The following is a 27716-nucleotide window of genomic DNA, read 5'->3' on the forward strand; positions in this document are numbered from 1 at the left end:
CCCTTCCTTCCCACTCCTCCTCCGTCCCCCGCCGCTAAGCAAGTGGCTGCTCAGTGCTTTGTCGCAGTGGTGCCCACAGTGGAGGAGCTTTCTCTAACGATTTATGACTGGCCATCTGCAGACAGAGCCTCGCTAGTAGCGAACCTCTGGAGAGTCAAGTATTGTCGCGAAACCGACTTCAAGCCAGCATCTACTCTTTTTTTGTTGTTGCTGCCCTGTCCCAAAGTTCTTTGTGCTCTACCACTTGAGTCACAGCGCCACTTTCGGTTTTCTGGTGGTTAATTGGAGATACGAGTCTCACGGACTTTTCTGCTCGGACTGGCGTTGAACCGCGATCCTCAGATCTCAGCCTCCTGAGTAGCTAGGATTACAGGCGTGAGCCCTCTAACCTTTATGGAATCAGGAGAACCAAAGAAGACCGGAACCCTCTAGTTAGTTCAACTTAGTCCGCAATTAAATCTCTCCCCCTTTTCCTCCTACAACACTTTGTTGTCATGGCAACAGTGGGCGTTACCAACTGGGCGTTCCAGTCGGCGGAAACCGGGCAAAAAGAGTACACGTCTCCAGCTCATTAACATAAGCCTTGCGCAGACGCATTAACTGTTCCTGGCTGTGGTTTGCGATTTGTGAATTCAATCTGCGTCTGCGCAGTCGTTGTCAAGCGCCTCGGTCTGTTTCTGCGCCGGCGCAAATTGGCACTCTAGGGAGGGCGGAGCTACGGACCCGGAAGTGCGCCTGCGCAATCGCTCCTACCGTTGTGGCCGACGCGTCTTCAAGGAGTTGTGGAGCGGCGCTCGAAGTCTCCCGTGTGTAGTCATGTCGGCGTCGGTAGTGTCGGTCATCTCGCGGTTCTTGGAGGAGTACTTGAGCTCCACTCCGCAGCGGCTGAAGTTGCTGGACGCGTATCTCCTGTATATCCTCCTGACCGGGGCGCTGCAGTTCGGTTACTGTCTCCTCGTGGGGACCTTCCCCTTCAACTCTTTTCTGTCGGGCTTCATCTCTTGTGTGGGAAGCTTCATTCTAGCGGGTAATGATTCAATAAGTAATCTTAATAGTGATGTACCGCGTTCTTCTCACCCTAGTCGGTGCCGGTGTATAGCAGATTGAGCCTTGTGAGGTTGGGCGAGAACCTTCGAGGTACTTTTCCTGTGATCGTACCAAACAGCTGCCTGGGAGCTGGAATCTAAGAACTGTAAGAAACCGCCTTTAGTGATGCGGTTCAGCCTCGCCTAGAAAACTCATTTCCTACTCTCAGATAGCTTTATCACCGCTTCAAAGTTGGTCGTCGCCTCCTCCCGCCTCCCTCTTGGTTGGGCACCCTGGCTCATGCCTATACTCCTAACTATTGAGAAGGCTGAGACCTGAGGACTGCTGTTCAAAGCCAGCCCAAGCAGGAAAACTTCGGAAACTCCTATCTCCAATTAACTACAAAAAAAAAAAAAAGGCCGGAAGTGGAGCTGTGGCTCAAGCGGTAGAGCACTAGCCTTGAGAAATAGCATGGGATAGCATGCAGGCCCTGAGTTCAAGCATTGGGATCTGCACACAGTCTTCGAACTGTGTAGAGCACCAGCCTTGAGAGAAAAAGCCAAGTGAGAACCTGAGGCCCTGAGTTAAAACCCCAGCACCAGCACAAAAGAAACAGGTCTTATCCATACTAAAACCACCTTGTCACATGCTGGTGGCTCACACCTACTCAGGAAGCTTAGATGTGAGGATCCTGGTTTGAAGCTAGCCTGGGAAGACAAATCTGAGAGATTATTGTCTTCAGTTAATCAGCAAAAAAAAGTTGAGGTGTGACTCAAGTGGTAGAGCACCATCCCTGAGCAAAAAAGCTAAGCTAGATCTCCAGGCTCTTGAGTTCAAATCCCATTACAGGCACAAAATAATAACAAAATTACCTTGGCTTCATTGGCCTTTAGGGTTACAGATACTTTTTTCAAAACTACATGGAAAAGAGTGGTTTTCTGAAGAGTGGACATAGACTAGTTATAGATTAATGTGATGAATATTTTTTTTTAAAGAGCAGATGGCTTGTTTATGCCAAGTTCTGTCTTGAACTTGTTGAGGCTAAAACTAAGTTGGCAGACTCCTCTCTATAATGTGAACTGCTGTTAAATGGCTTGTTTAGAAGAGAGTAGTTTAGGTGCCTGAGTAGAAGGGTTAGTTTGGAGATTGAGAGTTCCAAATCTGCTAAATAACAGGTAGTAAATAGGCCCATAGGAATAAAAGTGATTTGAGGCAGAGAAAGGATTGCTGACAATTTATTGTTGCCACAAAGGTATAATTTGCATTTCTTTTGGCAGCATACTAAATTTTGCTTTCTGTGCTAGCCCAGACTGTTCTCTGGAAATTCAATTTGGCTGGATACTTTTCTGATTATTTGGAAAGGAAATCTTGTACCTATTTTTGCTTTCTGGCTGTGTGTGTGTGTGTGTGTGTGTGTGTGTGTGTGTGTGTGTGTGTGTGTGTGTGTGTGTGTGTGTGTGTGTGTGTGTGTGTGTGTGTGTGTGTGTGTGTGTGTGTGTGTGTGTGTGTGTGTGTGTGTGTGTGTGTGTGTGTGTGTGTGTGTGTGTGTGTGTGTGTGTGTGTGTGTGTGTGTGTAGAAGGCTAGTTTGGTTCCGGAAAGGAGTTGTAGAAGATTATGTTGGAGGAATTTTTTTTTTTTTTTTTTTTGGGTCTGGTCGTGGTCCCTGAACTCTTAGCCTGGGCGCTGTCCCTCAGCTCCTCAGCTCAAGGCTAGCGCTCTACCACTTGAGCCACAGCGCCACTTCTGGCTTTTTTCTTTTTGCTTATGTGGTGCTGAGGAATCGAATCCAGGGCCTCATGCATGCAAGGCAAGCGCTTTACCACTGAGCCACCTTCCCAGCCCCTATGTTGGAGGATTTTGAAGGATTACTTAGTTCTTTGTTTTGTTTTTGTTTTATTTTTTTGGGTCTGGTCGTGGGGCCTGAACTCTGGGCCTGGGTGCTGTCCCTCAGTTCTTCAGCTCAAGGCTAGCGCTCTACCACTTGAGCCACAGCGCCACTTCCGGCTTTTTTCTTTTTTGCTTATTTTGTGCCGAGGAATGGAACCCAGGGCCTCAGGAGTGCAAGGCAAGCGCTCTTCCACTGAGCCACCTTCCCACTTATCCCGGGATAAGTTCTTTAGTCTGACTCCTTTGATTTCTTTTCAGTAGTATTGTTTCCTCTGTGTGTTAATTTAACATATGCTCTTAGTAAACTGATCAGTACATTATAACCCAATTTAGGATGTTGCACTATCCTTTTAAAGGCTAGTATTTGGGCCCAGTGGTATGAAAATAGTCTGGTTTTCCCTGTTCTCTCATGTCTGGGAAACATGATTTCAGGAGCTAGAGGTAGCAGGAGCTAGAGGTAGGAAATTGTTATGGAGGGATGTATTTGGAGGGGTGGATCAACAGTATAGTAGGCTTTGTTTCATTTTTTGTTTTTTAATTGAGATAGGGTCTCACTGTGTAACCCATACTGGCCTTGAACTCTCCATCACCTGCTATCTTCTCCAAAATGGTAGGATTATAGACAGGCTGTGCCACCAGCTCCAGCTAGTATAGTAGACTTTAAAAAAAGGACTTCAGAAGTAGAGTATTTTTCTTCTAGACAAAGCTGACTGTTTTAACTTATGGTTAGCTATTGCTAAAGGAGGACATCTGTCCCTTATTGTAGATTCTAGTGTTGGCAGCTTTTTAATTTCTTTTTTTATACCTAATCCAAAGCTCCCCCTTTTAAGTGGAAAATAGTAAGACTGTCATCAAAATAAGTCTAGCTAAAATAATCTGGCTACTACTACTGAAAAAATGTCCTTAGGCCAAGAAATCACGATTCGCCCTCCTCTCCCCTTTGTAATACTGCACACATCACATTTGCTCATCAGGTACTCTGTCATTTTAGCCACAATCCTATTCCTTTTTTGTTTCAGTTATTTTTCCAATAGCATCTGTTTTTGCTTGGGCACCAGCCTTATACTACTCTCCTCCTACCTATATGTCCTGAATAGCTGGAGATGCAGGTGTGTGCTACCTTGCTTGGCTTGGGATGGGGTCTTGCTAACTTTTTGCTGGGGGCTGGCCCAACCCATGTTTCTCCTGGTCACTGCAGGTAGCTGAAAATAATACCCAGCCCTTGAAATCAGTTTTTAAGCCACTTTACTAGTTTTGTTCCCTAAGCTATGAAATAATTTTGGCTTAAAAAAGTTTTGTTACTGGGTGTTAGTGGCCTGTAATCCTACCCACTCAGGAGGCTGAGATCTGAGGATCATAGTTCAAAGCCAGACTGGGCAGGAATGTCTGTGAGACTCTATCTCCAGTTAACTACCAGAAAACTGGAAGTGGCACTGTGGCTCAAATTGTAGAGCAATTGCCTTGAGCTGAAGAGCTCAGGGACAGCACCAAGGCCCAGAGGTCAAGCCCTATGACTGACCAAAAAAAAAAAAAAAAAAGTTTTGTTGACCTTAGTTTATAAAACCAAGAATGTGGGCTGGGAATGTGGCTTAGTGGTAGTGCGCTTGCCTAGTATGCATGAAGCCCTCGATTCGATTCTTCAGTACCACAAACAGAAAGAGCCAGAAGTGGTGCTGTGGCTCAAGTGGTAGAGTGCTAACCTTGAGCACAGAGAGGCTCAAGAACAGTGCCTAGGCCCTGAGTTTAAGCCCTAGGACTGGAAATACCCCCCCGCCCCCCAAAAAAAACAAAAAAAACAAACCGAGAATGTTTTAGTTTGCATTTTTGAAAGTCAAGAGATCTAATCCAGGGTGGTCTTTGTTTCCAGAGAGCTTTTGAGTTATGTGAGGTGTGGGATACAGCATTTCTTTTGGAATTGTCTCCTGTAACTGCTATCCAGTATGTTAGGGTGCCATCTGTGTATCTGTCCAATTTCTAGACATCTTCATATCCATTCCCACTTCTTCATCCTCAGTATCTCAGGCTAACCATATCTTACAGGGACTACTATAATTATTACTGCGCAGTTGTCTCTCCTAGTCTATTCCTGTGTTTGCAGGATGGATTTGACTTGCAAGTCTGATTGGGCCACCCTCTACATTTGTCTATGGTTCCCAAAGTACAGTTACTATGTTTTTCAGGACACATAGGTGCTTTCAGGACCTGGCTTCATCATTATCTTCAGCTACCTCTCTTATCTATACCTTCTTTCATATGCCTTCTCAAGTATGCTACTTGTAACTTCTTGAACACTGATGTGTCAAGCTATTGTGTCAGTTTTCAAAATTCGTTCTCCTCTTGGAATCTTTAGCTTAAGTGACCCCTGTGTTGGAAGTCTTTTCTGACTTTCCCAGAAGACTTAGGCCTTCTCTATTCCCACTTTACTCTATGTCTATTTTGGGGTAGGGGAAGCAGTTGTGGAACTTTCTCACTGTTCTTGTCAAGTCTGTCTCCCTTCCCTCCTGTGAGCCTTTCAGGGCAGGGGTCTCTTTCATCTCTGCATCCTCCGTGCTTAATGCTATGTGAAATTATAAGCTGGATCCTTTCCATCATTCAACATGTCCTAATGTTGTCCAATTTAAAAAATTTCCATTTGTTCTCAGGCCCTTCTAGCTGACATCCCATTTCTTCTTTCTTTCTCATTTATATTTTCTTTCCATTTATTCTTATTATTCTGTGTGGTGGTTATTCCTACCACTTCTCTGAAACTACTCTTGCTATGTTGCCAAATCTGATGATCATCCACCTCATCTTGACAGCTTGATGACATATAGTACTTCACACCATTAATTGCTTCCTTCTGAGTGAAATAATTGCTTCTTAAACTTTTCATGGCACTTTCCTTTTCCTTCTCACTTTGTTAGTTTTCCTTCTTCCTGTTTGTGCTCGGGGCTTCTCTGTCTTCATTTCTCTTAGTATTTCTTTCCATAGGTGAATTCATTTATTTTAATTAATTTTTGAGTTAGGTTTTTGTTATGAAGACGAAGTGGCCTTGACCTATGATCCTCCTGCCTCAGCTCTCAAGTGCTGGCATAGGCTACCATGCTTAGATTTTTTTTTGGGGGGGGGGTAGGAGTCCGGTTGTGGGGCCTGAACTCTGGGCCTGGGCGCTGTCCCTCAGCTCTTCAGCTCAAAGCTAGTGCTCTACCACTTGAGCCACAGCACCACTTCTGGCTTTTTTCTTTTTGCTTATGTGGTGCTGAGGAATCGAACCCAGGGCCTCATGCATGCAAGGCAAGCGCTCTACCACTGAGCCACCTTCCCAGCCCCATGGTTAGATTTTTATAGGTTACTTTTTTTTTTTTTTCCTGGTCCTGGGGCTTGAACTCAGGGCCTGGGTTCTGTCTCTGAGCCTCTCTGTGCTCAAACCCAGTGCTCTACCACTTGAGCCACAGCACCACTTCTGGCTTTTTCAGAGTAATTTATTGGAGATAAGAGTCTCATGGGCTTCGCTGCCTGGGGTGGACTTCAACCGTGATCTTTAGATCTCAGCCTCCTGAGTAGCTAGGATTACAGGTGTGAACCAGTAGCATCTGACTTTTATAGGTGAATTTTATATCTGTATACCTACAAGTGCTACACTTTACTTTTATATCTGGCCTGTCTCCCAGAATTCTAAATTGGTAAATCCATTTCCAGCCTGACTTCTCCACTTGATGTCTGCTGTGTCTCTTCAGTTAACATGTTCAAATAAAATTTTTTTTTGCCAGTCATGGGGTCTGAACTCTGGGCCTGGATGTTGTCCCTCAGCTCTTCAGCTCAAGGCTAGTGCTCTACCACTTGAGTCACAGCGCCACTTCTGGCTTTTTCTGCTTATGTGGTGCTGAGGAATCAAACCCAGGGCCTCATGCATGCAAGGCAAGCACTCTGCCACTGAACAACCTTCCCAGCCCTCAAATGAAATCTTTATGCCCAGCATTCTGTCTCTTCACCAGTTATTACATGGCATCTATATTGGTTGAGTTGTTGAAGCTAAAAATATCTGAGGATTCCTGGATTCCATCATTTCTCTTGTCTCCCACAGCCATTTCATCAGAGACTTCATCTTCTCCCAAATACACTCAGTATTTCCACTTCTATTTTTACTACTATTGTCTTGGGCTCTTCAAAGTAGTTCTTTCTATTTAACTACTCTCTCTACATTTGTTAAAACCAAGTCATTTATGTTAGCTAGTCAAATTTTCTAGTCCTGTTCCATCTAGTCCTGTTCCCTGAGGCTTACTCAGGCCTGACAGGATTGCTCTTCTGACTCCCGATCACAACTATCTGGTTACTCAGCCTTTTATTTATTTATTTGTTTGTTTGTTTTATTTGTCAGTCATGGGGCTTGAACTCTGGGCCTGGGTGCTGTCCCTGCGTTCTTCAGCTCAAGGCAAGCACTCTACCCTTGAGCCATAGTACCACTTCCGGTTTTCTGAGTGGTTTATTGGAGATGAGTTTCACGGACTTTCCTGCCTGGGGTGGCTTTGAAACACAATCCTCAGATCTCAGCCTCCTGAGAAGCTAGAATTATAGGCTTGAGCTACCGGCTCCCGGTCTCTGCCTTTTTATACCTAGGACATCAAGAATACTTTCACTGTGAGCCGGGCGCTGGTGGCTCACGCCTGTAATCCTAGCTACTCAGGAGGCTGAGATCTGAGGATCGCGGTTCAAAGCCAGCCTGGGCAGGAGAGACCGTGAGACTCCGATCTCCAATAAACCACCAGAAAACCGGAAGTGGCGCTGTAGCTCAAGTGGTAGAGCGCTCGCCTTGAGCTGAAGAGCTGAGGGACAGCACCCAGGCCCAGAGTTCAAGCCCCACGACCGACAAAAAAAAAAAAAAAAAAAAGAATACTTTCACTGTAGAGAATGCCTGCCTGTCTTTATATGGTTGGTTCTTTAGCTTCTAAATGTTGGTCTCAAGAAGCTGTGTGTGTGTGTGTGTGTGTGTGTGTGTGTGTGTGTGTGTGTGTGTGTGTGTATCTGTATCCTGGGCCCTGTCTCTAAGCTTGTGTGTGTGTGTGTGTGTGTGTGTGTGTGTGTGTGTGTGTGTGTGTGTGTATCTGTATCCTGGGCCCTGTCTCTAAGCTTTTGTGCTCAAGGCTAGCATGGTATCACTTGAGCCACAGCTCCATTTTTGGAGTCTCCATGGACTTTTCTGCCTGGGCTGGCTTCAAATCTCAATTCTCAGATCTCAGCCTCCTCTGTAGCTAGGATTGCAGGTGTGAGCCACCGGTTCTCAGGTTAAGTAGCATTTTTTTGTGGCTTGAACTCTAGGCCTGAGCACAGTCCCTAAGCTTCTTCAGCTCAAGGCTAGCACTCTACCACTTGAACCACAGCGCCACTTCCAGCTTTTTCTGTTTATGTGGCACTGAGGAATTGAACCCAGTGCTTGCTTGTTAGGCAAACACTCTACTGCTAAGCCACATTCCCAGCCCTTAAGTAGCATTTTAAAAAAGAGGCTTCTGTTACTACTGAATAAACATAGTTTCCTAGTCACTCTGTATTATTCTCTTGTATCTTTTTCCATAGCCCTATCCCTACCTGATATTTTCTTTGTTGCTTACTACTAATATATAACCCTTGTTATATGTTTCTCTCCATTAACCTGCAAGTTAGGAGCCAGAATTGTCTTTTTAACTTTTCTATTTTGTGCCAGGTTCCCAGTGCCTGGAGTGATACATAACTTATAGTAGCTGCTCCATAAATATTTTGCTGCATGAATGAACATTTAAGGAGATAGATTAAATTAGAACTGCTAAAATGGAACAGGCTGCCTTAGGAGGCAGTGATTTTCAGTTTTGAGATGTAATTTTCTTCATACAGTGGCTTCTCAGATTTCGGAAATGGTGAGCAGTCTACTTCCTTTCACTCCTTGAGCATTTTATGTATCAGCGGGTACTGTTTGTCTCTGTAACCTCTGAGAACCTTTCTAAACTTGTGTGATTCTCATTCTTTCATTGTCATTGAAATAACTTGAATTACTGTGATCATGATGTGAGTAACATCAATTCATGACCATATTTATACATTTTTCTTTTGTCCCTTCATATTTCCTCCAAACACTGCTGTTTTCACCCCAATATCCACTGTTGATGATTTAGTACCCATTGCTTCATTTTTTTTCTAGATTCCAACTAAAACATGACAAAATAGTTATATCAGTATATATATGATTCATATATAAAAATATATATGAAATATATTGTATATAATGTATGTATGTGTGTGTGTGTGTGTGTATATATATATATATATAGTGGTCTGGACTGAACTCTAGTCCTTTTGCCATATATATGTATTGTATATTACATATTATATATATAAATATATACATAAAAATATAGTAGGGCATGTGTGTGTGCGCGTGTGTGCGCGCGTGCATGCACGCTTGCACACGTGCACGCATTCTGATCTCATCTTGAGTTTTACTCTTTATTATAATAATAGTTATTATTTTATATTGGTACTGAACTTGAACTCAGAGCCTCACATTTATCTTTCTTTTTTTTGAGACAGTATCTTGCTTCCTCTCCAGGCACTTGGCCACCTATGTTAGGCTTCCTGGTTACTAGGATAACAGACTCACAGCACTGTGTCTACTTCTTTGTTGACTGAATAGTCTCAGCCTCCCAAGTCACTAGGATTACAAGTATGAACCACTAGTACTTGGCTATATAAAAATATTTAAAGAGAGAAATATAGAATAAGATACTTTTTTGGGCATTTTTTAAAAAGTAAAAGGGGGGCGGTACTGGGAAGGTGGCTAGGGCTGGGAAGGTGTCTCAATAGTAGAGTGCTTGCCTTGCATGCATGAGGCTCTGGGTTCAATTTCTCAGCATCATATAAGCAGAAAAGTCTGGAAGTGGTTGTGGCTCAAGTGGTAGAGTCACACACACACACACACACACACACACACACACACACACACACACACACACACACACACACGACCTTTACTGGCAATATATAGAGATTTATTTTTAGCCTTCAAGTAAGAATATTTACCTTTTTGTTTTATGTGTCCATAGTGTAATTTAGACAATTGGATTGTTCCTTTTTCTCCCAACTTTATAAGCATGCTCTAAGAATGTTCTGTAAGTTACCATCCTCTGTCAAAAGGTGAAAACTTTAAATATTAATAGGTATTAATGTAATATGTCACTGCCCCACATGGCGAGCTGTCAACAACTGTCAAGCTGTCAAGGGTTGGACAGTGGGCAGAGTGGGGGAGGGGCGTGAGTGGCCGTTGAAACTGTTAGACTTGTTGGAGGGAGAGGGGCGGGGTCTATATATAGGCTGCATGTTCCAAGGGGGTGGTGTGGAGAGACAGACAGCAGGCGGAGAGGAGGACAGCCAGAGGCACCTAAAGTTGCAGAGCAGGCAGGCCTGTGGAGAGGCCTGAGGCTGGTAGAGAGGTCTCTACTGGAGCAGAGCAGGGCAGGCCTATGGAGAGGCACCTACTGGAACAGAGCAGGGCAGGCCTGTGGAGTGTGGAGAGACCTGCAAAGAAGGAGGAAGGAAGGAAAAGGAAAGGAAAATCCTGAGCTTTGGAGGTTTGGAGGTCTGGGGTTGGAGGTTTGCAGACCAACTAAAAAAGGTTGGGGCTGCCCATTGGAGGCTTGGAGGTTTGGTAGTTGAGGCTGCTCTTGGTTCTGAGTAACTAGCTCAGAACAAGGTAGTTGCAGTTTTCTTTTCTGGTGTAGTGTAAATAAAATTCTTTTGTTATCTTTAACCGTGCCTCAATGGATTGCCTCACTCTTTGGAGGTCATAATATTGCCAGTTACTGTCCAAAATGGATGAATAGATCTGTAGTTTCCGCAGCAAGGTTTTAATTGGATGCCCTTGCCTTAGTTGGTGTCCTTCATATTCTGAGGGCCTAGGTTCCTGAAAAGATGAGTGGTGTTTCCATAGTGTTTACATGTTTAAGCATAATGAAAACCGTTGCTATGGTGATGGACTCTAGAACTGGTCTCAAAGTTTTTTTTTTTTTTTGGGGGGGGGGGGGGGGTCCGGTCTTGGGGCCTGAACTCTGGGCCTGGGCACTGTTCCTCAGCTCTTCAGTTCAAGGCTAGCTCTCTACCACTTGAGCCACAGCGCCACTTCCGGCTTGTTTTTTTTTTGCTTATGTGGTGCTGAGAAATCGAACCCAGGGCCTCATGCATGCAAGGCAAGCATTCTACCACTGAGCCACCATCCCAGCCCCAGGTCTGAAATTTTTTGAACCTAGAGTTTAGTTCATTGCTATTTATTTGTTAGTGATGGAGTGGATACTACCCTGAAGCAAATTGTTTTTTTAAGTAGTGTAATAATTGATCACAGGCATAAAGGTGTTTGGGAAAAGTACTCTTGGAGCTTCTGTTTCATGTGAGTGGTGACTTGCTAATGTACCATGTTAGAATCCTCACATGAATGTAAATGTGGCAGTGGAGAATTCTCTGTCAAGACTGATATGTTATAAATATGTTAAAAACAATAGCAAGAAAGAAAAAACCGGGCTGGGAAGGTGGCTCAGTGGTAGAGTGCTTGCCTTGCATGCATGAGGCCCTGGGTTCCATTCCTCAGCACCACATAAACAGAAAAAGCTGGAAGTGGCTCTGTGGCTCAAGTGGCAGAGCGCTCGCCTTGAGCTGAAGAGCTGAGGGACAGCGCCTTGGCCCAGAGTTCAGGTCCACAACCGACAAAAAAAAAAAAAGAAAAAACCATTTGTGTCCCTATCTTGAGGTTCATTTCACTTAACATCATCTTATATGGTTATATTGTACATAGCTTTTGACCTTTTTTGCTTGTCTAAACTTATACTAGTTATTGCACATAAGAGAACCATGGGACCTATGGCTTACTTCACTTAATATAATTTTTTCCAAGTCTTTCCATTTCCTAACAAATGGGGCAATGTCATTCTTTCTGATGGAGGCATAGAATTCCATTGTATCTAAATACCACATTTTCTTGATCCATTCATCTACTGAGGGGCATCTCGGTTGGTTCCATATCTTAGCTATGGTAAATAATGCTGGTGATTTTTTTGTTTCTTTGGTATGTTCCGCCCCCACGGTATAACCCCTGTTTCCACTGTATTGATTCTGGTGTCCTGCATCTTTTTTTTTTTTTTATGGGTCCGGTCGTGGGGCTTGAACTCTGGGCCTGGGCGCTGTCCCTCAGCTCTTCAGCTCAAGGCGAGCGCTCTACCACTTGAGCCACAGCGCCACTTCCGGCTTTTTTCTTTTTGCTTATGTGGTGCTGAGGAATTGAACCCAGGGCCTCTTGCATGCAAGGCAAGCACTCTACCACTGAGCCACCTTCCCAGCCCCAATATCCTATATCTTGTATATACATTTTTCTGATTTGGGGAGGGGAAGGGAAAAAACAAAATGCTTAAATAGGGATACAGGTTGACCCATTGTAACAATGAGATGTACAAGACACTATGTTGAAAATGAACTTTACAACTTTGGTGGGGGGGGTGGTTTGGGGGGGCTGGGGTTTGGGGGGTGGTAGCTGGGGAGGTGGGGAAGGACGGGATGGTAGGGGAATAACAAGGGAGGAGGCAACAATGCTCAATAAAAAAAATATACTCATTACCTTACTCATGTAACTGTAACTCCTCTGTACAGTATTTTTACAATAAAAAACGTATAAAAAAAAAAAAGAATGACATGTTACAAGTGCCTTAGCTTTTTTGAGACAAGCAGCTGCTAGAGCTCGAAGTTTAAGCTAGTTTGTCTACAACTATTAGGTCCTTGTGGGTGAGCAATTATAAAGTCTGCTGTCAACTATATGTTTATTCCATTAGAAAATAGTTCTTTTTTTTATGGTACTGGGCTTGAGCTTAGGGCCTCAAACTTACCAAGCTGGTCCTCTACCACTTGAGCCATACCTCCAGCCTAAGTTTTGGCTGATTATTATTTTTTTTTTTTATTTTGTTTTTTGTTTTTTTTTTTGTTTTTTTTTTATTGTAAAGCTACTATACAGAGGGTTACAGTTACATGAGTGAGGTTATGAGTACACTTCCTCTTGAACATTGTTACCCCCTCCATTGTTTTCCCCCTACCATCCCCCCCCTCCCTCCCTTCCCCGAGTGGCTGATTATTTTGGAGATGGACTATAGTAAACTTTTTTCCCTAGCTGGCCTTGAACTACAGTCCTCCAGATCTCAGCCACCAGCATAACTAAGATTATAGGCTTGAGCCACCAGTGGCTGGCCCAGTAATTCACATTTTTATAACTATGTTTGGTCATTCAGCACAGTTTTTTTGTTGCTGCCTTAGCTGTACCACCATCTAGGTATAACAAACCTTTCAGCCAGGAGATAAGAGATTTCTTAGGGTTTTTTGGTAAGTTATATATTTTTTCCCATAAGGAATCCCTGTTTTGTAGGATTTATTAGCATATATTAGTTATACAGAGAGGATTTTATTGTGATATTTCCATATGTGCATACAATGTATCGCAATCAAACTCATCCCTTGTTAAGCCTGTAGGTTTTGGTATAACTGAAAAATCCTTTCTTCCTTGTAACTTTGCTTTAACAGTTAAGAATGTGAAATTTAAGCATATAACTTGGTGACTTTTAAGTCTACCAGACTAACAATTATCCAAGTCTAGATATAGACATTACCAAGCCAAGCATGGTGTTGCATGCTTGTGATTCCCAACATTTGAGAAGCTGAGTGGTATAGTGCATTTATGGCCAGCCTGGGCTACAGAATGAGATCTTGTTTCAAAAAACAGATGACAGGGGGCTGGGAAGGTGGCTCAGTGATAGGGCGCTTGTCTTGCATGCATGAGGCCCTGGGTTCAATTCCTCAGCACCACATAAGCAGAAAAGGCCGGAAGTGGGGCTGTATATCGAGCTGAAGAGCTTAGGGACAGTGCCCAGGCTCAGAGTTCAGGCCCCACGACCGACCAAAAAAAAAAAAAAAAAAAAGCAGATGAAAGAATAGTACTAGCACCCTGAAAAGCTCCCTGCATCTTTCAAAAAACTTACATTACCATGGATTTATTCAGCCTAGTTTTAAGCTTTATAGATATGGAATTATACAGCATGTATATTTTATGTCTGGATGTGTTGCCCAACATATTTGTGGAATTTGTATATAATGTATACAGCATAAATTTCATTGCTATATTCCGTTGTTCATATATGCGATGATTTATGCTCTTTGCTGTTAATAGACACTTAGATTGTTTCCAGTGTGGGCTCTTTTGGGTATTATTCCTATCCGTGTCTTTTATGTGTGTATGCATTCATGCATGCTGGCATAGAATGTAAAATAGGGTATGTATATGTTCATTAACAGTTGTATTTGTTTTATGCTTCTGGATAATTATTTTGTTTTGCTTTTTATACAGTTTGCCTGAGAATACAGATCAACCCACAGAACAAAGCCGATTTCCAAGGCATTTCCCCAGAGCGAGCCTTTGCTGATTTTCTCTTTGCCAGCACTATTCTGCACCTTGTTGTCATGAACTTCGTTGGCTGAATTGATCGCATGTCATTAATGGAGGAGCAGGAGACTGGAAGAAGGTAAGTGATGATCATAATGCTTGTCCTATAATGTTGACTTTATGAAGAGAAATTAAAAGGGGCTGGTTTTCATCATGGTTGACAGGGCTTTAAGACAGAATCTTCCAGTGGTCTGCAAAGAATGCATTACTACCACCATGATTTATCAAGTGCTACTTCTTTTGTCCATTGTCTTCTCAGTGTTCTACAAATCACTAAATTAACAGAAAGTAAATGCTTATTTATTTTTGTACTAGTAGCTGTGAAAATAACTCTTTACTTATTTATTAATGTAGTGGGGTTTGAACTTAGTACCTAATGCTTGCTAGGTAAAGTACTCTTTAACCCTTGATCATGCCCTCGGTCCTCTTGTTTTAGATACTTTTCAGATAGGGTCTTGCATTTATGCTTAGGCTGTCCTAGACCATGCTCCTTCTGTTTATGCTTCCCAGTTAGCTGGGTGACAAGTGTATATCGACAAACCCAGTTTTTATTGATTAATCATCTTTTTTGCCTAGACTGGTCTTGAACTGTATTACTCTTGATCTTCACTCCCTAGTAGCTAGGATTGTAGAAATGAGCTTTCATGTCCAACTATTTATATATTTATTTTGAGACACGGTTTCATTGTGTAGTCTAGGATTGCCTCTAAATCCTCCTGCCTCAGCCTCCCTCCCAAATACTGAGACTACAGATATGCACCCAGAGATTTTTTTTCTTTTTTTCTTTTGATGTCTGTCCTAGGGCTTAAACTCAGGGACAAGACAATGTTCTTGAGCTTTGTTGCTCAAGGATGGTGCACTACTGCATGAGCCACAGCTCTATTTCTAGCCTTTTGGTGGTAGATTGGAGATAAGAGTTTCAGGGACTTTCCTGCCTGGGCTTGCTTTAAACTGTGATTCTGAGATCTCAACCACATGAGTAGCTAGTATTATAGGCCTGAGTCTGTAATTTTTTTTTTTTTTGGTCAGTTGTGATGCTGGAACTCAGGGTCTGGGTACTGTCCCTGACCTTTTTTGCTCAAGAATAGTGCTTTACCACTTTGATCCACAGTGCCACTTCTGGTTTTCTTGTAGCTAATTAGAGATAAGAGTCTCATGGACTTTTCTGCCTGGGCTGGCTAGGAACCTGATCTTCAGATCCCAGCCTACTGATTAGCTAGAATAACAGGTGTAAGCCACCAGGGCCTGGCTGCCAGATATTTGTTTTTTGGGTTGTGAAGCTTGAATTCAGGGCCTGGACACTGTCCCTGAGCCTCTTGTGCTTAAGGCTAGCACTCTACCACTTGAGCACAGCACCACTTCCATTTTTTTGAGTGGTTAATTGGAGGTAAGAGTCTTAACGGGGACTTTTCTACCTGGGTTCTCTTCAAACTGTGATCCTCAAATTTCAACCTCCTGAGTAGCTACTACAGGCGTGAACCACTGATGCCTGGCTCCTCTGCCACCCCTTGCTGCCCCCAGTTTTAACTTTAAATGCTGGGCCATTGCCTTCATGGAATGCACTATAGCAGTTACTCCTGACAGACATTAAGTCATAAGTGTAGGTTGAATAAACGAGTTATTAGCGAACATGTGTCCTAAACTGAAACAAATGGGGAAGTTGGGTTAACTTGGGAGAAGACTTTGAAAAACACCATTTGTCTTGCCATTTGGTTCATTTGCTTGGCATGAACCAAACCCATAGAATTCTGGTAGAAAAGCAGAATTGGAGCTGGAGTTATTTTGATTGACAGGAATGGAAAAGCCTTCTGCTCTGCTTTCCTTTGTGGGTGGTATGCCCTCCATCCCAAGCAGAATCCTTAATGTCTGGATATTTTCTAAGCCATGTGTCAACACTGTTACTTTATGTAAGAAAACTGGCCTTCAGGGCAGTGCCTTGGCCTAGTAGTGACCTTGGTCCAGTGATTGGGCAGGCAGTTGCTAATGAAGCTCTTGCTTTTACATTCTTGTCTTTGCACTACAAAATTTACTGTTGCTTTTAACAGGTGGTAAGAAAAGAGACTCTTAGGAGATAACATCTTGTTTTTTTCTTGGGGGGTGGGTGGGGTGGGGACATTTCCAGGACATTCCAGTCTCTTTGTCTCACTATTGGCCACGTTATTGTTTTTGTATTAGTTAGCCAAAATCTAACTGAAGAGTTAGATCAGTCATGTGTAAAATGTATGCAGTAATGTGACAAGGACTGTAATTCATCTTGTGGCATGAATTAATTATAATACTACATAAATCTGTTCTTTGATATAATGTTTCAAAAACAGTTTGTATTAGTTCAGGTAAGATTTTACTTTTTGGTAGTGGTAAGTTGGCAGAGTTAGTTTATTTCATTGAAATTTTTTGAGAACCACTTCTTTCTGTTATTTAATACAACCTAACTCCTTGGAGACCTGATTAAAACTTGTGTTGTCCTCCCTTCTTCCTTCTTATTGGAACTGTCTTGGGATATGGAGGTGTCATGTATGAATAAGGCACCAGTTCTGCGGGGCAGAGTTTACTTCTCTTTAAAGGCATGTTACGGGACAGGAAGCCAAGTAAGCAGGGTTGTGTGGTGGACAGTCCACTCAGGTTTTATCCCTAATGTGTTACTGACCTTTGTTCTAATGGCTCAAAATTTGAGCTCACAATCTTGTGTGATTAGCTAGGTTGAAAGGGGTGCAAAGTTTCTTCCAGCAATCAACCAGAACCAGGGCCCCTGACCAAATTGTCAGAAAAACAATTCTTTCCTCAACTAGAGCTCTAGAAGTCAGCCACGCCTCCAGCCCCTAGAAAAACACTTATAGCGGTATGTGGCTTAACTAAAATAACTTCTTGTAAGATGTCAGCTACACTTAAAAAGGCAGTGCTTATGTCAAACAACCACTTTGACAGAAAAGATTCTAGCTCCTACAGAAAGGCAAATGTGGTTCTCACTTTTGAATGGGAATAACCTAGGAGGAGAACAGACATGCATGTATAGCAGGTAAAATACAACGTGGTTAGAGCCTCACCAGAGATCTGAACAAAGTGCTTCAGGAGATGGTCAGGGGAGGACTGAGCCACATGAGAGCAGAGGCAGCTGGTGAGCCCCATGTCCAATGGATTACAACTCTCACCAGTTACCAGATAAATGTTAGCAGTGGGTAACCTTGAATACAGCCCAAGAGCTGACCTTTCAACATTAACTTTACCCTTGCAGATATTGAGAGTCATTGTTGGAAAGGCACCAAGTCTTCTATCTCCCTCCAGACTAGCTGAAGTTCGTTTTCCAGATGAGTCAGAAAGGGGACAGAGAAAACATTTCAAGGATGTTCTCAAGGCTCAGGGAAATACCAAATCATGGAAAAATATTTCCTGGGGCTGTTGTGATTAGAGGAGGGCTGTGCTGCAGAGAGTTTAGTATTTCAAACTTAGGACAAAAACAGACCAAAAAAGCAGGCTCAGCAGAAACTTACTGCAAACCATATTAAAAACTGAGGGCCACCTGTTCAGCTGGGAATTATGGGCCCAATGTATAGCAAAATCGTCTAGTTCCAGATTGCGGTGTTAAATCATTCTATAGAAAGTGGTGGGTTCACAGAAAAATTCTCAGTATGATTGCCCATGCATTTCTACAGAGGTGCTGCTTTGACATATACTACCCTGTCCTGCTGTCAGTCCTGTTAATATACATTTGCCGCTTTTATGGGCTTTTAACTCAGCTGTATGGACAGTGTGCCAAAATATGTTAGAAACACTTTCCAAGTGAGTTCTCAGTATTTATACCCTCTAAGAAGGTAGAATAAAACAGATTGAACATTTTCAATATTTTCCAACCGAGAGTTGGATATAAAAACACAAACATCTATAGTGTAACTAGTCTGCATGAATTTGAGGGTGACATTTAAAACCATCAGCTACACTAGAAAAGGCAGATCAAAAGAAAATGGTATTGAAGCCAGGCGCTGGTGGCTCACGCCTGTAATCCTAGCTACTCAGGAGGCTGAGATCTGAGGATCACTGTTCAAAGCTAGCCCTGGCATGAAAGTCTGTGAGACTCTTATCTCCAATAAACCACTAGAAAACCGGAAGTGGCGCTGAGTGCTCGCCTTGAGCTGAAGAGTTGAGGGACAGCGCCTAAGCCCAGAGTTCAAGCCCCAGGAATGACAAAAAAAAAAAAAAAAGAAACAAAATGGTATTGAGCTAAAAACTCAGTGTAGTCTAGGGGAAGTAAGAAAGATAACAGAAGGGGCTGGGAAGGTGGCTCAGTGGTAGAGCGCTTGCCTTGCATGCATGAGGCCCTGGGTTTGATTCCTCAGCACCACATAAGCAAAAAGAAAAAAGCTGGAAGTAGTGCTGTGGCTCAAGTGGTAGAGTGCTAGCCTTGAGCTGAAGAGCTAAGGGACAGTGCCCAGGCCCAGATTTCAGGCCCCAGGACCGGACCTCCCCCTACCCCCCCAAAAAAAAAAAAAAGAAAAGAAAAAGAAAGGTAACAGATATTCGGTGCTCATTTTGCCAAGACATACATCTTGTTCTAGATCTCATTTTTTATTTTCAAAATTAGAACTTCACAAGGCTAGGCTTGTATTTCCATTTACTGATTAGGTATAGATGTTCAGGAGTTTTCTCCAAAAATCTCACCAGGAAGTCTGATAATCTAGTCTGATTTCTGCAGCAGCTTATACCCCATTTTTGTTCAAGTTTACCATATATAGTACTTTTAATTGCTGAGTTAAAAAAGTGTATGTGGTTACATGGCGCAATGGGTAGAAGTTGAGGCAAAAGGATTGTGAGTTTGATAGAGGCCAGCCTGGGTTGTATAATGAGACTTGTCTCAAGGAAAAGAAAAAGAGGGGCTGGGAAGGTGGCTCAGTGGTAGAGCGCTTGCCTTGCATGCCTGAGGCCCTGGGTTCAATTCCTCAGCACCACATAAGCAAAAAGAAAAAAGCCGGAAATGCCGCTGTTGTTCAAATGGTAGAGTGCTAGCCTTGAGCTGAAGAGCTTAGGGACAGCCTCCAGGCTCAGAGTTCAGGCCCCACGACTGGACCCCCCCCCCCCCCCAAAAAAAAAAAAAAAAAAAGAAAGAAAAAACACTGTAGGTATTTTATTTGTCCTCGTCTGCCTGCCTTCCTTCCTTTCTCCGTCCGTCCTCTCCTTTCCTCCCTCCCTCCTCTCCTTTCCTCCCTCCCTCCCTTCCTTCTTTTCTTTTCTCTTCTCTTTTCTTTTTTTTCTCTTTCCCCTCCCCCACTTTTTTTTTTGTCAGTTGTGGGGCTTTGAATTAAGGACTGGGTGCAGTCCCTGAGCTCTTTTGCTCAAGGTTAGTGCTCTACCACTTTGAGCACAGCGGCACTTCTAGTATCTAAGTGGTTAGTTGGAGACAAGAGTCTCACAGGGACTTTTCTGCCCAGGCAGGCTTCAAACCGTGATCCTCAGATCTCAGCCTCCGAGTAGCTAGGATGACAGGCATGAGCCACCAGCTCCTTCCTTCCTTTTGTTAATAACTATTTAAAAAAGAGAAGTACAAGCCATGTGCCAGGTGCCTCTGTCATCCTAGCAACTCAGGAGGCTGAGATCTGAGGATGTAGCCAGTCTGGGCAGGAAAGTTTGTGAGACTCTTACATCCAATAAATCACAAAAAAAAAAAAAAAAAAATCCAGAAGAGGAGCTGTGGCTCAAGTGACAGAGCTCTAGCAAAGAAGCTGAGGGACAGTGCCCGGGCCCTGATTGAAGCCTCACAGCTGGCATTGAAAAGGGGGAAAAAAAGTACAAATACTCCTGTATCTACTCTCTTGAACAGATAAAACATTAGTCAGCTGAAGTTCTTCCCCTTGAATCCCTCTCTAGTCTTCAGTTCTTCCACATCCTGTAAGACTTGAACTTCTTAATAATTTTGTTCAGCTAGGACTAATGTAGTATGTAGATTTATTCCAAACTTCAGACTTCAGTCTCCTGAAAACATATCCAATCACAGCAGTTTGGAAAGTGATAGTAAATGCAGTTGTTTTAGTTATACTGGATGGCAATATTGCTTATAGGAGGTCAAGAAGAGACTCACAAAAATGAAAACACAAGAGTAAAATACAGCCAGGCAGTGATGGTTCATGTCTGTAATCCTAGCTACTCAGGAACTGAGTTCTGAGGATTGTAGTTGGCTGGAAGCCAGCCCAGGCAGGAAAGTCCATGAGACTATCTACAACTAACCACCAAAAAGCCAGAAGTGGAGCTGCAGCTTACCAGATAGAGTGCTAAGCTTGTACAAAAAACCCCTTAGGATAACACTCAGGCTCTGAGTTCAAGCCCCAGGGCCAGCACCAAAACAAAACAAAACAAAAAAACAAGTAAAAATTATTTTAGCGCGCTGTGAGCCTGGAGATCCACGCTCACCTGTAATGATAATTTTCTGCACTTATGGTGACAGTGAAGTTTTGAATGGATGTATGACACAGCAAGTCAGTAGATTGCTTTGTATACCTTGTGTAGTTACTTCCTGTTTTATTCTTCCATGTCTTCAAAATTCTCAAAAGTTTTTAGCCAACCAGATTTCTGAAGGGAAATGAAGGAAAGAGGGACAGGGCAGCACTGTATCACAGTTTGGGACTTAAGGTTCTTAATGACTTGGGCCCTAATCAGAGGGAATGTGAACTGGGCAGGCACCAAAGGATAAATCAAGGCTGTAGTGTGCTAGGCTTCTAAGGATACTGCCATGTTTGCGCTAAAATTGTTAGTATTGCGTTGTTTATACATAATGGAGACATTCTTTCACTGTGTTAAAAAATTCAGTGTTTATTTCTAGCTGAGCAAGGAGGCGATGGGGTTGGGCAGACCATTTTAACTGTGACTAGCAGTGCTGTTTACAAACATGCAATTGTGTTGACTTTCCAATTCCTCAAAGTATAGTAATCTAGAGAATTACCCCAAATGTAAATGTAAACGTTATTCTTTAGGTTCTGCTGCCACCTAGTGGATTGAGTATTTCCTTGCTGAGAGATAGGCATTCTAAAAGATAAAAAGAATTGTGTTTGGGGGAAGAAACCTTAATCTTTGTATAAAACCTAGTTTCTTTCCAGTCATAGGAGGGCAGCAGAGGTTCAAGTGGGTTTATATGCTACATTAAGGGCTACTTTACATGTTGGCCAGAAGTAGGCAGTGTTGAGCTAGGAACAAAAGGGCACAGAACCTCTGTGTGGTCCAAGCTTTTGTTACACTGGGAGAGCTTGGCCTCATCGACCCAAATTTCACCTCTCTATTTCACTTTAGTCAGTTCAAGAGCTCCTTTTTTGGCTTATTTTAGAATCGCTGGTTTTAGCAATGAGCTCCCATTGGCAGTAGCGTTTATTTTTGTTGATGGCAAGGGTATTTAGTTATTTCATTTTCTTTTTGACATTCTTACCTTATGTTGAGTTAGGTTCAGCCACCAAATAAATTTTTCAAAAAGAAAACTATCCTTAGTTTGTAGAAAAATCTTCTGCAGTAGTCACAACATAATCTCTTTTTCAGTGCATTTCTTCCTTGTTAGAAGATGGCATAAATTCTTTAGCTCTTAGTCTTGGAAACTTAAATCTGCCTATTTTGTTTGCTAAAAAACATAATTGATACTGAGTGCTCACTCCTATAATCCTAGCTAATCTGGAGATTGAGATCTGAGGGTCATAGCTCAAAGCCAGCCCAGGTAGAAAAGTCCTTGAAACCCTTATCTCCAATTAATTTCCTAAAAAGTGGTGCTGTGGCTCAAGTGGTAGAGCACTAGACCTGAGCACTAGCTCAAAGACAGTACCGAGGCCCTGAGCCACAGACTGGCACCAAACAAATGAACAAAAGCCCGTATTGATGACTCCAATTGGTTGCTAAACAATATTTGAATTTGGCCCATTTAAAGCTACAGAGAGAGCAAGACAGAGACAGATAGAATAGGAATGTGAGAATGAATATCAGGTAGACTTGTATTTATGAATTTCATGTTATCCTAGTTCCTTGGCTTGTTTTTTCCACCTTCCAGCTCTAATGACTCCTATTCTTAAGTCACCATGACCTGCCAAGCTGCACAGGAACTTCCTCTTGAACTGTCAGGTCCACTGTACAGACCTCTTGCTCCATTTATCACATGGTTAAAAAATAGTTCAAACTGATTCCTCTTTCCTACTCTGAACTCTGAAAGTTCTAAGAGGGTAAGGACTTTAGGGTTTACCAGTACATGTTTGCTGAGTGAATATATAAATGAAGAGGTCATATTCACCTGCAAGAAAAATAGTTCTGGCACTGGTTACTTGTGATGGAAGAAAAAACCAAGGAGATGATTCCTATGAAGGCTTTGTGATAGGAGAAGCCTGAGAGGACCAGTTAGAAGGCCTGCCCTGGAGACTTGGTTCTGTCAAAGTTGAATGCAGAAGCAAGCTTGTCTCAGAGACAACCTCTAGCTATATAGTTAGGGGGTTGGCATGGCTGTTCTGCCAAATCTCTTATAGCTGTGAACCTTTCCTTAGTGTGGTTTATGGTAGATTCTGTGTTTGAGAAGAATTGTGCTTTTTTCTTTTTTGGTGGTGGGGCTTGAACTTTGGGCCTGGGCGCTGTCCCTGCGCTCTTCAGCTCCAGGCTAGTGCTCTACTGCTTGAACCATAGTGCCACTTCCCATTTTCTAGTAGTTAATTGGAGAATTTCGCAGAGTTTTCTGCCCAGGCTGACTTTGAACCATGATCCTCAGATCTCAGCCTCCTGAGTAGTGTGAGCCACAAGTGCCTGGCTTTTCCGCCCCCGCCCCCTTGGTTGACCTTTGCCTTTTTTTTTCCCTATAGTTGTTGCTTTTTGTCCATATTTCCTTCATCTATTCACAGAAGGTAGAACATTAAAGTATAACTATTGATAACAAAATGCATAATAAGGTTTTTTTTTTTTCTTTTTTTGCCAGTCCTGGAACTATAACTCAGATCCTGGGCACTGTCCCTGAGCTGCTGCTGCTTCTTTTTTTTTTTTTTTGTTGGTCGTGGGGCCTGAACTCTGGGCCTGGGCGCTGTCCCTCAGTTCTTCAGCTCAAGGCTAGCGCTCTACCACTTGAGCCACAGTGCCACTTATGTTTTTTTCTGCTTCTGTGGTGCTGAGGAATCGAACCCAGGGCCTCATGCATGCAAGGCAAGCGCTCTACCACTGAGCCACCTTCCCTGTCCCATCCCTGAGCTTCTTTTGTTCAAAGCTAGAACTCTACCACTTGAGCCACAGCACTACTTCTGGCCTTTTCTGTTTATGTGGTACTGAGGAATCAAACCCAGGGCTTCAGACATGCCAGGCAGGCACTATACCATTAAGGCACATTCCCAGCCCCAAAATGCATAGTAATTTTAAAAAGCCATTTGTAACTTTTTTTTTTCCTTGTCAGTTGTGGGGCTTGAACTCAGGGCCTGGGTGCTGTCCTTGAGCTGTTTTGTTGGAGATTTGCATTCTACCACTTTGAGCCACAGTACCATTTCCCATTTGTAAAATACTTTAAGTTACCACATTACTTATATAGTTTTATATATATACCTTTACATATGTATCTTTGATCTTATGTGTGTCTTTGTACATAATCCTTCCACATACACTTTTTTTTTTTTCCCTGTGCTGGTCCTGGGGCTTGAGCTCAGGGTCTGGACTCTGTCCCTGAGCTTTTCTTGTTCAAGGCTAGTGCTCTACCACTTTGAACCACAGCTCCATTTCTGGTTTCTGAGGGTTAATTGGAAATAAGTCTCATGGGGACTTTTCTGCCTGGGCTGGCTTTGAACTACAATCCTCACGTCTTAGCCTTTCTGAGTAGCTAGGATTACAGCTGTGAGCTACCAGCGCTTACCCCAAACTTTTGTATTTTTTGCAGGTTTTTTTTTTTTTTTGGTCAGTCGTGGGGCTTGAACTCTGGGTTTGGGCCCTGTCCCTGCGGTCTTCAGCTCAAGGAGAGCACTCTACTGCTTGAGCCACAGTGCCACTTCCAGTTTTCTACTGGTTTATTGGAGATAAGAGTCTCATGGACTTTCCTGCCGGGGCTGGCTTTGAACTGTGATCCTCAGATCTCAGCCTCCTGAATAGCTAGGATTACAGGCGTGAGCCACCGGTGCCCAGCTATTTTTTGCAGTCTTGTGTTTAAGACATGTGATTATTGAAGATTTGAAATGTGACTGAGGAACCACAATTTTTATTTCATTTAATTTTAATGAAGGTTAAATAGTCACCCGAACCTAGCTCAGCTATGTTAGAAATCACAGCTCTAGCAAATTGGTCAGGTTGTCAGGTTACAGTTTGCTTGTTTCTGAAACAAGGGGATTAGCTACTTGATGTCTAATGCTTCCACTTTTGAAACTATATGATCTATGCCTTCTAAAAGTGTAGTGATTCTGATTGAGTTCTGATCTTGGAATCTTTGTCAAGTGGTATTTTATTATATTTTTTCCAATTCTAGTTTTAATTGGGTGACCAGAATCTAAGATGAATGGATTTAAGGGAAATCAGCATTTGATCATGTCTCCATAGTTGTAGTGTCTGAATAGATTTGGTGCTGGAGAAGAATATACATTGGAAATAGAAATGACCCTATCTGGCATTATCATTTCTGCCTATACAGAGAATAATTCTTTTTCACAGTTCTTTGTGTTATGCCTTGCTTTAAGACTATTAGTGCAGACTGATCAAATGGCACTGTGTTTTTTTTTGTGTGTGTGGGGGAAATAGACTGAAGAAGTCCTTCTAAGTTTTCTCAGTAGGTGTCTTCCTTTTGCATGTCTCAGTAAAAGGGGAGGTTTTTTTAGTTTCCCAAATCCTTATCATTGGTTAACCCCTCAAGTCTTTCTTCTGAACTGTTCCATTGTCCAATTTTGAGCTAACTTTAAAAAATCCTAGGACCTCTGCTTTTGGAATCTGGTAATATATTTGTTTGCCTTAAAAGAAGGGAACAGATCTTTGTGAGTAGGGTTTTCTGAAAACCACTATCAAAGAGACTTACTCTTATGAATCAGTTTTGCCTGTCATATAGATTGGCCCATTCTCTTAGGTTTAAGTGTTTTAATATTATAAAATCTTGAAACTTTTGATTTAATTTGGGATTTATATTGCAATTCTGAAGGTGTCAAGGCTTTGTTCAGTGTAATGGCCTTTAGTCCTCTCCTGTCAGAAACTGATGGCTATTAGAACTGATGTTAATAATGGTTCATGGTCCTTTGCTAGAGTTTTCTTTTAAGAATTAAATTCAGTGGAATGTACAGGTGAGTTTAATAGTCCTTTTTGTTCTTATTTTTTTTTTTTTTTTTTTTGCTTTCTGGTTTTGCCCTTTATACATTTCTTACAATTCCTCTGACACAGGAATGTGCTGTAATTATATAGCTTTTCTTTAAACACTTCAGTGAAATAAAAGCATTCTGCCTGGAAGTCTAAAATCTTTCCTTTAAGCTCTGTTGCTAGCATCTCTGTGTCACTTGTAACAATACACAAAGTTAGAGTGGTTCTCTATTTCCCTACTTTGGTTGGGTAGCTCATTTCTTCTGAACGTTGATGTTTTTCAACCCTTTTCAAATCACAGCATACATAGATTACAATATTTAGTATAGCACACACTGAGAAAATTGGCTGCTAGAGTTGGGAATGTTGGTGCCAGTCAGGCCAAGAGTTCAATTTCTGGCCATCATCATGAGAAAATCTACTAGGTGAAGCCAATTGAAGGGCTTAGACGGGAAGCCTAAGTCTTTCTCTGGGAGGGTGGTGCTGTAGCACATTTACCCAACCCAGTTCATTCAGCTTTAACAGCAGTAACATGGCCACTTCTCTTAACTCCCATTTTGTATACAAAATTACCTTTTTCTTTCTTTCTTTCTTTTTTTTGGCCAGTTCTGGGGATTGAACTTGGACTGGGTGCTGTCTCTGGGTTCCTTTTGCTCAAGGCTAGTGTTCTCCCACCTGAGCCACAGCGCTACTTCTGGCTTTTTTCTGTAATTAATAGGAGATAAAAGTCTCCTGAACTTTCCTGCTTGGGCTGACTTTGAACTACCATCCTCAGATCTCAGCCTCCTGACTAGCTAGGATTATAGGCATGAGCCACTGGCACCCCGCACAAAATAACTTTATCTTAAATGAAAAACTAAAGTATTTCTTCTAAAAATTTAGTCCCTTCATTAACTTTTTTTTTCTTGGATCCTTTCTCCTCTATCCTCATCCAAATTAGAAATTAGTGCTTTTTAAGCATACTAGATCCAGAAAAGCTCTGGTTAGGGATGATTCCCTTTTCCCTCCTGGGTGGGTAGCCCAAGTCCTCTAAAAGGTAGCATAGTGAAGGTTCCTCACTGTAAGAAGTTATGGGCCCAGGAGGTGAATGACAGGCCAAGTCCTGAGGCTAAGCAATGCAGAGCTGGAGTTAGAACCCATGCTTCCTAGTTAGTTGCTAGTCACTCTTGCCATAGTGGGCTTGGAACTCAGGTTTGAACTTTTTTTTTGTCAGTCATGGGGCCACAACTCTGGGCCTGGGTGCTGTCCCTCAGCTCTTCAGCTCAAGGCTAGTGCTCTACCACTTGAGCCACAGTGCCACTTCTGGCGTTTTCTGCTTATGTGGTGCTGGGAATTGAACCCAAGGCCTCATGCATGCAAGGCAAGCACTCTACCACTGAGCCACCTTCCCAGCCTGAACATATTTTTATAGGTTTTAGTTCCATAGAATATTCTGCAATGTACCTTGTTCCAGTTCTTCTAACCTGGCTACAGTAATGTCGTGGCTTTAGAGTTGGCATGGAAGGATTTGGGGCTTGGCATTTTATCTTTCTACTCTTATCTTTCAGGTTCACTTTTTGATGTACCCTGGATATGAGTTCTCAAGATGGCGGCTTGATGAACATGTGGAGTCTTCACATTTGTACCCATTACCGACTGGTTTGGTATGCAGGCAAAAAGCCCAGAGAAAGTACCATTGTAACACATGTTTACCGGGAGCTCCATCTTCCCCTATGTGTAACCTTTTACTTTCCAAATTAAAAACTCCATGCTACTTCTTTTCATGCCTCTGACTTTTTTTTTTCTTTTTAAAAGTTTATTGGTATCAAAATCTTTTTCCTTTCAGTCTGTGTAAGTATAAGCTTCATAGGAGTTGATAGCTGTGACTGAAACATTGTTTCCATTAAGTGTATTTGAAGTTGTGACAAAAGGCTGGAATGGTAATCCTGGAAATGGTGCCCTTTGTCCTTACCCTGGAGCAAGTAATCCTTTACTAATTCTTCATTGTTAAAGGTGGTTCTGCTTTTCTCACTTGGTGTATTCCTGGAACTGCACCATTAAGCTCTTTATTATCAATTGAGTAAGTGCTTTCTCATTTCTGTTTCAACA

General features: G+C 42.5%; 1 protein-coding gene across 1 annotated transcript; it reads left to right on the forward strand.

The window, feature by feature from the left end:
- The first annotated feature begins 739 nt into the window (after positions 1-739).
- Positions 740-27385, forward strand: Dad1 (defender against cell death 1). The gene is made up of 3 exons (XM_042686412.1): positions 740-1027; positions 14289-14463; positions 27176-27385. The coding sequence occupies exons 1-2, from the start codon at positions 817-819 to the stop codon at positions 14417-14419; spliced, it is 342 nt and encodes a 113-aa protein (XP_042542346.1). The 5' UTR covers positions 740-816; the 3' UTR covers positions 14420-14463; positions 27176-27385.
- Positions 27386-27716: the final 331 nt, after the last annotated feature.

The sequence above is a fragment of the Dipodomys spectabilis genome, unplaced genomic scaffold (assembly GCF_019054845.1).
Source record: "Dipodomys spectabilis isolate Male_0828 unplaced genomic scaffold, ASM1905484v1 ptg000097l, whole genome shotgun sequence".
NCBI lineage: Eukaryota > Metazoa > Chordata > Mammalia > Rodentia > Heteromyidae > Dipodomys > Dipodomys spectabilis.

What these genes read in the sequence shown, in the direction of transcription:
- Dad1 (XM_042686412.1), top strand. Translation starts at nt 817, where the DNA reads ATGTCGGCGTCGGTAGTGTCGGTCATCTCGCGGTTCTTGGAGGAGTAC. An exon ending in GGGAAGCTTCATTCTAGCGG is followed by an intron (nt 1,028 to 14,288) that starts GTAATGATTCAA and finishes CTTTTTATACAG; the next exon opens with TTTGCCTGAGAATACAGATC.